Source organism: Argiope bruennichi, chromosome 6 (assembly GCF_947563725.1).
Source record: "Argiope bruennichi chromosome 6, qqArgBrue1.1, whole genome shotgun sequence".
Taxonomy (NCBI): Eukaryota; Metazoa; Arthropoda; class Arachnida; order Araneae; family Araneidae; genus Argiope; species Argiope bruennichi.
The window spans coordinates 133,760,099-133,772,262 of NC_079156.1; the positions used below are offsets into that span (position 1 = coordinate 133,760,099).

The window sequence follows — 12,164 nt, forward strand, 5'->3', positions numbered from 1 at the left end:
AAGTTAGCTGTTGGGTCAATATTAAAGGGGCGTAACGCTTATATATAACGCCGTTAATCGCAAAATCTGACGGATATACCTAATAGATTAGGTAATCAATTTTCTGTTATTTTATTTTTTTTCCTCTGGTTTCAGTACTTAACGAATTACAACATGTAGTTTTCTGTCAGAAAATTCATTTGCAACTTCATTAGTACTCATTATCATAGTTATAAACGAGAAAATTATCTAAGCCACGAATATCATAGAATAGATTTTGTATCCGAGAGATAAATTGCGACTATTTAAAGATAAAACTGATTATGTCTAATGATGAGCTATTTACTACACCGTAGATTCTATATCAGGGACATGGCTGTAGATTTATTAGATTTTAATGAGATGATTGTCCAGATGTCCAAATTTCGAATCTTAATTAAAGCCTAGTTGTGCGATTTGTGAGGAGCAACCTTTTAGATGGAAAGGGATGGATGAAAAATTTATTTTCTTTTCCATTTTTCTCCGTGCTTCTGATTTTAAAATATTATCGGGGTGGACGAATAAATGTTTCCCATTTGTCTTCCTACTCCTGATTTTAAATTAAAATTATGACTAGGATGGACAAATAATTTTTTTTTCATTTGTTTAACTACTCTTTATTTTAAATTATCATCGAATAGACGAATAATCTTTTTCCATTTGTCTCCCTACTTCTGATTTTTAAAGTTTTATCCGGATGGACGAATACGGTTTCCCCATTTGTCTTCCAACTTCTGATTTTTTATTATTATCTGGATGGACGATTATTTCTTTCCATTTGTCTTAATTTACTATCGGGTTACACGAATAATTTTTTTTCCATTTGCCTTCCTGCTCTGGATTTTAAATTTTACTAGGGGTTTAGAATATTATCAATTATTTCCTCTTTTGAATATAAATATGTTACATAAAAGACGCTAATTACTTAAGATTCCAAATTTTATTGGAATATCTGAAAAATTCTTCAAAAGCGCTTGAATGGCGCAGAGATTAAAATGAATGTTGTTTAAAATAATCGTAATTTTAAAATCTATATTGAATGTTGTTATTAATTGCCCAAATGTAAAATATTAAAATTAAATTCATTGAAAACTTAAGATATATTGTATGCAATAACAATATTTATATAACCTAACTTACATATTCTATTAAAAATAATGAAAGCAAAATCTCAAAATTAAAAATAAATTTCGTTTCCACTAAATCTCTTAGAAATATTCCAAAATATTTTACTTTCACACGTCTCCTAAACAGTTGGAAGTGTCAGCGGACTTGTAAAGTGCCATAAGTCACAACATAACATAACATTTGGAATGGTTTAATTTTGACGAATAAACATGGCAAAACAACAACAAAAAATGCTTCTTCAATTAATAATGAACAACGTTAAAATAGACAAATACAGAATGGAATAAATGTGGAGCTAGAAAACTGGAAGGATTAAAAAAAAAATGCAATAATACCTATAGAAACTGAAATATTTGGATTGAAAGGAAATTTTCAGAGTAACTTCGTCTTTTTCTTCCAAAAAGAAAAGACTTTTCTTCTTAGATTACTCGCATTGTATTCTTATTTAATATCTTTTAATCCCAGAAGATATAAGAATAAACAGTTTATTTTTTATTTGTTTTCGCTGTGAAATTCTACTTTATGGAGCTTGTAAATTAACCTTCTTTAAGAAGTTATGAAATAATCCTACTTTATTAAGATTATTAGCTAATTAAATCTTAGAACTAATTAAATAAAGTTATATTACATCTCTCAGCACTTAATAAAGACAAGAATTACAAGAATAATCTTTAAAGCAAGGAAGTAAATAGATGATTAACAATTAATTCCGTGTTATATTTTAAAGAAAAAGTAAGATTCCAATAATGAAAACACCACAAGAAAAATAATTACTTTAGATAATTAAGATTCTTTAATCTGAATAATATATTCATTAATTTTTAAAGAATTCCTTTAAAAAATTTATTTGTTATTAAATTAGAGATCTTTATATTCTGTCTTAGAAAAAACCATGGTGTTTGAGATATAGCACTATAAAATAAGGCATCGAAAAGTTAAAAAACAATTATAATAAAAACTTTCGATAATTAACTGATAATATACATCATTATGTTTTCTGACTTAGATTTCAATAATGAGAATCATAAATCTTCTTATAGAAATACAATAATTTACATAACTATTTCAAAAGAAAAAGTAATTTTTCCACATTTCAAATTTTATTATTTGATATTCAGTATAGATTTCTATACATTGTTTCTTAATATATTTGCAGCGAATCCAAGTAAATGGATATTAATTTTACATCATAAATTTATTCTGAGTATGAATGTTTTCCTAAATGATTGTCATATGCATATTATTCTATAAAATGGTCTGTAAGACTGTCGATTCTAATAACTTGTTTGTAAAATTGTATAAAAAAAGAAATCATTCGTAATGAGTATTAAATTGAAATAAATAATCAACTTCGTTGTAAAATATCTTGTATCGAGAAAATTATTTTTTTAAATATCTGTAGTTTTTTTTCTTTTACTTAACGATTTTCCTTTCTAGTAGTTTAAAGATTTAAATATTCTTATTGAGGATATAATTTAAATAATAATAGGATTTCTTGTCAGAATTTAACTAGTGAATTATCGTTTAAAATAAAAGGAAATACTTGTTTAAAAATTCTGGTATAGGGTACAGAATTTTAGAAAAAAAATTGATTAAAGCATCCTGAAATCAAAAGTAATTGAAGTATAAAGATAAAGTGAAGAAAATAATTATTAGTGAAAATAAAATAAATCTTAATAATCAAACTTTTATTAGTAAATCGGGAAAGATAATATATTTTGCAAAACTATAGATATTAAAATAAAAATTGGAAATACAGAAACAGTTGATAAAACGATTAGATTCCACTACATTCATTTAAATCAAAAAGAATTTTTGGAATCGATTTTTACTGAATACATATGAATAATATAAAAGAAATGTTGGTTTAGAAAAAAGCTTTCGTTTTTAGAAAATTCTAAACATGCAATTTGAGCATGCGTAAGCCGCTTTCGAAGTGGGTGCCGTATTTGCTCACAATGGACCAAGAACAACAACACATAGACAATTCAGAGAGTTGTTTGAAGCTGCTCAAGTGAGATAAAAAGGGCTTTTGACTCGATACGTGATAATGGCTGCCATATGCATCCACTATTACACATTTCATTCAAGAAGACATCAGCTAAATGGACAGTAACTGGTAAGAGTCGTCCAAAGCGAAAAAAAAGTCAGCTGGCAAGGTTATTGCATCCGTATTTCGGGACACACATAGGATTTTGTTCACTGACTACCTTGAGAAAAGTAAACTATCAATATCGAATATTGCATGGCTTTTTTTTTGGATCTATTGAATACAGAAATCAAAAAAATAAAAAAGCTTAAAATGCAAAAGAAAAAAGTTCTGTTGCACCAAGACAACAATCCGTGTCACAAGTCGATGAAAACGATGATTAAACTGAACGAATTACGCTTCGAATTGCTTCTTCACTCATGGCAGTCTCCAGATCTGGCGACAACTGGCGTTTTACAGACATGATAAAGAATCTATAGGGAAAGAAATTTGGCTCAAATGAAGGAACAATTGGCGAAACTGAGGCATGTTTTGAGAACAAAGATAAAATATTCTACAAAAAAGGCATCAAAATCTTACCGGTTCATTGATATGAATATATCACTCTCGCAGGAATGTATTTTGATGAATAAAATTGAATTTCTAAAGAAAAAATTTTTTTTCTTATTGAGTGATGTGATATTTACACTCTGAGTATGTATCTAGAAATGCGCAATTTTGAAGACCAGAATCAACTACGTTTCGACACAGTAAAGAAGGGTATTTATTTGAACAAATGTATTTGGAAGTCAAAACCATATAAAGAGAACAAGTGACAGAATTTCTAAAAATTACACTTCGTTAATTTAGCAAAATTTTGACCGAGATCTATTTTATCTACAAAATCATAAAGCATTGAAAGATTAAGTAAGTATCAGCAAAATACTTTCGACCAAAACATTTCATCAAAATGCATTGAATGAAATGTTGACAGGTATGGGCATTTCGATTATAAAACTGGCAGTGAGAAATAATCAAAATTTTCCATGAATTCCTGAGAAGTTTAATGAAATTAAAAAACAATTCCTTTCCATATTTTTACTTTTAACTCAGATACAAAAATGCAGCTGAGATTGATTCTCTATAGCTAAGTCAAAGTTAATAAATGTGATTTAGAAAAAAGTTCTGCTTGTTTGACGACTTATCAACAAATTAATAAAGCTTGAAAATTAACCCTAACCACATAAAAAATAGCCAAATATTCTTGGCTAAACAATTTAAACATCATACATTGATGCAAACGATTAAAAAAAGGAAGAATTTTGTGAAATTAATTTATATGAATGAAAAGGTAATAATTATGGCACAATTTTACTTATTTCTACAGAAAGGGTTCAATTGAATATTCAATAAAATTAAGATGCAAACATTTATTTCTGTCCAAAAGTTTTAATCAATATGATTCCCTGGTGGCTAAGTACAAATTTTAAATCATTTTCTCATTTATTATTATTATTATTATTTTTTGCATGTCAAAATAGTTTTAATGCACTTTAATAATTTACTTGTACAAAAAAAGTGTTCGCTGTTAAGTGACGATAATAGATGTTGAAAAAAATATTTACACTCTATAAAAATATGCTTATATTCATCTTTTTGGAGTTCCTGGGTTATTAAGGAATTCAAAAAATGGAAGGAAAAAATATGAAACGTTCTAAAAACTTAAAATAAAATCATTACCGATCAACACCTGTTATAAAAGTTACCTTCCATGTACCTTCATAATATAAGATAACGTTTTTTTAAAAGAAGTTTGGAAAAAAATTTCCATCGTTTTGTACAAGAAATCCTACTTATAAAAGATAATACCGAAATTTTTTAAGACTTTTTTTTCATTCTTGCATTTTTTTTTTCATCCAAAGACCTTTAATAGCTAAAAAAATATTGGACTTTTTTATAAGATGTATGTAGAAAACTTTTTTTGAAAGAGTGTAATTAAAAAAATCTCTTAGAAATTTTCAAAATAACTTAATAAAACTGAACTCGATTTCATTTAAAAAGGGCGAAATGTTTAATGCCGATATATAATAAGATATTGCAATAAAAATTAAAATAAATCTAAAAATTACATTGAAAAATGAAATATTAAAACTTTATAAATGAACTTAAAGTTGAGTTTTTACGATGAATGAATCAATAGATAAATAATCAAATATCCTTACAACTTTTTTAGCATAAATGTTTGCTATACTATAGCCATTAAATACCTCATACTACAACATTTTTTTACATGCGATAAATTTCATAAACTCGTCAATGATTTGTGTAAAATTAATAATCCGGAATCGAAATATATTTCTAATTGATTGACGTGCAAAATTGCCTCAAAAAATACCAACGTAATTTATTGAAGAAACTCAATATTTTAAAAATATCAGCTGTTATCCTCTGCCGGATATATCAAAGCTAAACATGGCTATGGGTTGAAATAATTTCAGTAAATTTAAACAACTTTTGTGAGATATGGCGGAGTTCCATGAAATGATTCCATGGAAACCATTTGAAACAGAGATTCGTTTCAGAATAAAATTGATAGGCAGAATAATTTTTATTCTTAAAAATAATGTAAAAAAGATATTAAAATAATATAATACTTAAGCAATAAAATAAGTCTACTATAAGAATGAAGGAGACAAGAATTGTCATAAATAAGATATCGAATGATTTATTTATTTGCCAATTTTATTAACTGCAATTTTAGATAAGAAAAAAAAAGTGAGTTAGAATATCAAACAGAACGAAAATTATGTTTCACAAATTACATTTGGCAACTAACTAGTTTTCAGGCATATCTGTTGTATTTCATTTTATTTAAATATCTTAAGCAGAATTTTATTGTAATGTTATTTATAATAAAGTATTTTTAAGTATCAAGTTCTGATAGATATTAAAGCAATGTTATTTTTATTAGATTGCACTTGTTCCATTCAAATCTTGTTCTAATAGAGTAAAGTCTCATAATATCATTGTGCCATTAACAACTTAACAAGTAATATATTCAAAATTCAACATCAGAAAATAATTTAAAAAATTGTAAAGAGAATTAAAATTCAGGAACGAATGACATGACGTATAAATTTACAATGTTAAAACAATTATCTTTCAAATTTAAAATAGTATTAAAATAATTTTTATGCAACATTTTTAGCTGTCATAACGAAGGAACGCAAAAGTTTGCTTTATTATTATATAATTAAAATTTCAAAAATAAAATCCCTCCAATATGCCCTTTCTCACTTTCCGAAGTTCATTTGTGCAAAATTTCATAGCTTAGATCGAATGGTTTGAACTATACAGCAGCCACAGACGCACATGAGCATATTCTTCGTTATTGTTAGTAGCGGTGAAAATAGAGATGTAATCATTCTTGTTTTAAATATAAAGATTTCATGCACTGGAGAGTGCTTTAGCGCACGTCTAAACTGAATAATTTAAATGAAACGTTTATAATTCCCAAAAGATGCGGATGTTTACATGAAGAATCATTATGCTATCAAGGTAAATGAACGTTTTTTTCCCTATAAAATCATCTTTTGAAATTAAAAGAAGAATTGTCATTGCTATCATTATATTTGATTATGTTATCTATTGTTAAATCTTTAAATGAAATGAATTAAGATTTCAGACTAAACTTGGTCAATGATCTCCCATTGGAATACAGACTCAAAATGAGTCCGGGACTTCAAAAAGAATATCATATTACGTGTTTACCTTTAATAAAAGGTCACAACAGGAATTTTAACTCAATGCAAAATTCTCTGTGGAAATGTAAGTAACTTTAAAACACCTTAGCAATACACTCAAAATTTGGCTCTTGATTTTGTTATGAAGGAACTAAATTTTGTGAATAAAAAAAACGTCTAAATTCCACGATACAGAAATGTCTGATTTCTGTCTTTAAAAACTGATTTTACTGATGAGATCCTCGAGAGATGACAAATATATAGCTCTTAAGACTTTCTATGGTAATGCTATGGTTCTTCGTTTCTATGGTAATGCTATTTCAAATATTTTGCGAAGAAGAATGGAAGGGGAAACGTAATGAAAACATCTGAAGGTGCGTTTGATTAGAGAGGGAGAAAATCGCATTTACTGCGTAGTTATTTACAATACTGTTTTATAAATAGACTCGAATGTATGATGCCATGGAATGGAAAGAAACTAAATTAAAGAAAATAAAATTAATATTATAAATAATTTACAGTTTATTTACTAAATTAGTTTTGAAGCCTTTTTAAACATATTTTATAAAACGAATAGCTGACTTAATAGTTCAATAAATTTAGTAATATAAATAAAGAGCTTTATTAATATAAATAAAGAATATTAATATAAAATTAACAAAAATACAAAAAAATGACGTAGAAGCTATAGAACATTACGTTTTATTAAATCATTACTTTTCTTTTATTGTCCATGTTTTTAAATTCAGAATTTGCATTATACAGCTATAAATAATCTTTCAAATGTCAGTAAATATCGGATTAATTATTTTCGAATTGCCTCCTTATCAAACTAGATTGTACCTTCCGTTTCGGGAATATGCTGTGTTACTGATTTCATAAAATCACGGTGAACTTGAGAATTTTGTGGAGTGTATGTAAATTTTGTATCAAATTTCTGTGTGATTTAATTTCAGCTTATAAATTGGAAAAACAATAATTGAATATTCGTATAACGCACAGGCAAGACGTTTAAGAAATTGAGTTGCTTTCAAATAAAATATCTTCACTAGATAAGAGTGGACTCGGAAATATACAAAGCCGGAGTTTTAGATGGATATAACGCTTTTCAATTGTCACCTCCAGAAAGCCCTTCATTTAAAGGACTGCATTTCTTTGAAGTAGCTTTGATTGGCCAAAAGATAAAAATCTTATAATTATCCAGCCTTGATTGCAAAAAAAATATAATTTTATTTGGTTAAAATAAAATATGGATGTGATTATAATATTTTACAAAATAACTAATAGGAGAGAGGGATTTTAATTTAAGACTCGTAATGTTTACACCAATGCATTATCAGACAACGAAAGATGAAATTCTTTACAGCATTTAGAGGATTGTCCCAAGAAATATGAGCTATTCTTCTATGGTTTAGAAGCCATCAGGGCATGAAGAGTGTATCGAACTAGTAAATATATATAATTATTGCATCTATATTTACAAATGTACATTCTATAACAAGAGTATTAATTTAATCACTTTCCAAAGAAACGGTTAAATTTTGATGACGGTAATAAACATTTGAATTTGAAGACATCACACAACAGTTTTAGATTATTCTGCTTTTCCTTTCAGGCAACTTCAAGTTTACCGCATCACGATGCACAAACACCTGTTCACCGCCCTTCTTTTAAACGCCCTCACCTGCATCATCTTCAAGAGCTTCATCATTCTCGAACAGATGGATCTTCCTTCCGATCGAACGACGGTCTTGGAAGAAAATGGGGTCAGTACACAATGTACAATATTTACAGACAAAATATTTCAACAAGGGAAATTTATAATGTCACATTTGAATCTTGCCACTGTCGAACGTGTAACTGTTTCCATCAAAAGTTTTTACATTGCTCTGTCTACAATAAGTTAAATTCTTTAAAAGATTCTTTTTTTCGAATAAGCAAAGGGCGAGGTAATATATTCAACATTTAAAGCTTTAATAAATAATTGACACAATAAAAAGCAATAATTTATCGATTTGCCAAAAGGCATATTTTTGATGTTTGGATAGGTAAGTGATATATCTACGTAGGATTTTAATGTAATAGCATGTTTTTTACAGATGCAGAGAAGCTTATATTCCTCGCCATAATGTTGTTTAGTCTGACCATTCGGCTTGTTTACTCTTTGTTAAGAGCTACATTGTGCGGATATAGGAAACATGAATCTCTATACACTTGTTATGGCATCACCAAATCACTATATGCTGAAATATAAAGTTAAGCATGCATATTTGGACAATAATCTCTGATAAATAAATAATCTTGATTTTTAAATGTAGATTCAAAATTAAGTTGATAAAAATATTTAAAAATGTGAAATACTAATATATAAAATTGGTTTGTCAATGGTTTGTCTGATTGGTTGTTGATTTGGTGACTATTAAGAATATTTCCAAATTTTCTTAGATTATTTATGGCCAGTATTTAAGTTCAAGCTATCATGTCAATCATAGCCAGTTTTTGTTCATTGTGAAATCTAATTTATTTATAATAAAAATATTTTGAAAAGTGACAGTTCTTCCATTAAAGCTACAAAGCATCAACACCCCCTGAAATTGATTTTTGAATTAGTCTTTTCATTTTCAGTTTAATTTACTTACTTTCCCAATGAGAGAGGTCGATGTTCTATGTTTACTCTATTTCTCAGAAAATCCTGTGATTTAAAAAAAAGTTGAAAATTGATTTAAATTCGAAGAGAAGGTAGAAAATGAATTAACAATCAAGAGAAATGCAAGCCAGGGGTAGTTTTCAGGTGCCTATGAAAGTCCCTGCATACATAATTGATTCGTTGCTTTGAAAACGAAAGCAGTCCTTTCACTCGAAAGCTACGATTCGTTCTGACTTAATCTGAAATGGGGGGCAATTGATCTATTTTTTTCTTTCTCTTTCAAAGTTTGCTTTCTCTCACTCAATATTTTTAGTTCTTTCTTTTTTCTTTTTTTCCCTCCCTTCTGCCATTGGTTGTTTATGAATTTAAGTTTTCTTTTTTTGTTGTCCTAAAAGAAATATTTAGTTTCTTAAATATTTATTTCCTACTATAACAGGTAGCGTTTCGAAAAAACAAACAAACATACGTAGATAATTTTCTAATGGTGTTATTTAAGTGAAAATTTTTATTGAGAGGGATTAATTATTATATATAAGAATGATTAACGTTATAGTTCTTCAAAAATTGTATTATCCCAGGTTTCGTTGAACAAATATAAAAATGGAAAAAATAGAATATAAAATGAAAATGAATAAAAATTGAATATAAAAATGCAGGTATTTCTGTGCTGCATTATTTAAACTGAAGTTTTGAAAAAATTGTTGTTCTGGAATCTTCAAGAAAAGAACCAGTATAAGCTAAAATTTTGCAATCAAATTTATTCCAAACATGGTTGATCATAATGCTAAAAGGAAGAAAAATTCATTTTGTTTCCCATATTTATTTCATGGAGTAGTTCATGCACGGATTATTGATGGTATGAATGATTTGTGTCAAATTTCAAAAAAAATAAAAAAATTTAAAAAAATCAGTAAAATTCAGAAAAACGTTTAAGAAATGTTATAGATAACGTGATGATTGGCAACAATACATTTCACATCTGACATTGAAATTTAAATATTTACGACATTTATGGATAAAGTAGCATTTTTAAAGATACAATTTCAGATTAGTATTTTTTTGCATTGCTGCCAAATTAAGATGACGAAGCGGCGCTGATTTTAGATGAAATTTCATGTAATATTAATAAATAACATATTAGGTTTCAGTGAACAAATAATGATCGGAATGGCAAATATAATGCATTTTAAAAAACGCTTTAAATAAAATGGAGATATTTATATAAATTATCTCTGAGATAAAACGTGCTCGCTGCTTATGAATGAAATACCATATCAGTCAAATATTTCTAATCCAAATTCATAAATATATTTTTCAACACTTTCTCGGTGGTTTTGATAATATAACCAAAACACTTTTAATACCATAAAAAGGTTGATTACTTGGCTGATGTCCGAGATAATCAAGGAAAACATTGAGTATTTAAAATCTTATAACGCGAAGCGTTTGTCTTCGACAACTGTAGAAGCTTCCAGTATTATAAATCTTAAAAGAGTTAGTGATGCATTCTAACGTAATAAAAAATACACTCTGAAGTCACTTCTACACTTCTTGTTTAAACGGCATCTTTCGATCATCATTGATTCGTCAATTAATAATTAAAGATGATTCCGACTGATGAATTAATATACATACACCATTAACTTTTAAATTTTTAACTTCTTTGCTGTTAATCAAAGACATACTTTTTTTTATGTAATACGGCATATCCCTTTTTTCTTTTTTTATGTAATATGGCGTATAGCTTTTCTTCATTTTTCTTTTTTAATGTAATACGACGTATCTCTTTCCTCTTTTTTTATGTAATATGGCGTATCTCTTTTCTCTTCTTTCTCTTTTTCATGCAAAATTATGTATCCCATTTCTTTTCTTTCTTTTTTTTATGTAAAACGGCTTATATATTTTCTCTTCTTCCTTTTTGTATATGTAAAACCGGGTATCTCATTTCTTTTCTTTCTCTTTTTGTATCTAAAATGGCGTATCTCTTTTCTCTCCTTCCTCTTTTTTAGGTAAAATGGCGTATTTCATTTCATGTAATACCACGTGATCCCAATCCATTACAGAAACGCAAAAAACGTCTCATTTAAGCAACGTACCATTATCGTCATCGTGATAAATTTTCCTTTTTTAGAAATAAATAAGATTGCAGTCTATTCGAGTATGACCCCCTCCCAAAAATAATTTCTCATTCTATCGAAAAAAAAAAAGGATGAAAAAGAGGAATGCTCTTAGGGTACTAAGCCTTCATTCTTGACCTGATATCTCATTCTACCCTAATACCGATAAGGAACTCTCTTCCGTATCTCGAAGAAGAAAAAAAAGAGAACTCTCTTCTTATGCTTCTTGTCACTTTTCTTGTTTCTTCTTCTTCTCCCTCTGGTGCTGTTTTGAAAGGAAACTGCGGCGATGTTCGGCACCAAACTAAGCGGGCTGCAGCTACTTTCTACTTTATTCACCAGTGGGAAAAATCATTGTGAGACCTGAAAGTTTGAGACTGTCTTGAAATAACAAAGTTGACAATAAGAAAGACAGTTTATTTTTCCTTGGTTCATTCAATAATATTTGGTACTGTTTCAATTATTAATTGCGCCCATTCATATTGCAATAAACCCCTAGCAGCGTATGATGTTAAACATGTACGCAATATTGTACAATATTG

At 27.9% G+C, this 12,164-nt stretch overlaps 1 protein-coding gene across 1 annotated transcript in view; it reads left to right on the forward strand.

Annotated features, from left to right (window-relative positions):
- LOC129972073 (calcitonin gene-related peptide type 1 receptor-like) overlaps nt 1–12,164 on the forward strand; it is a 196,548-nt gene that overhangs the window by 122,172 nt on the left and 62,212 nt on the right. The window contains exon 9 of the mRNA XM_056086054.1: nt 8,474–8,624. Coding sequence (XP_055942029.1) covers nt 8,474–8,624 — 151 coding nt within the window. The remainder of the gene's footprint in view (nt 1–8,473; nt 8,625–12,164) is intronic.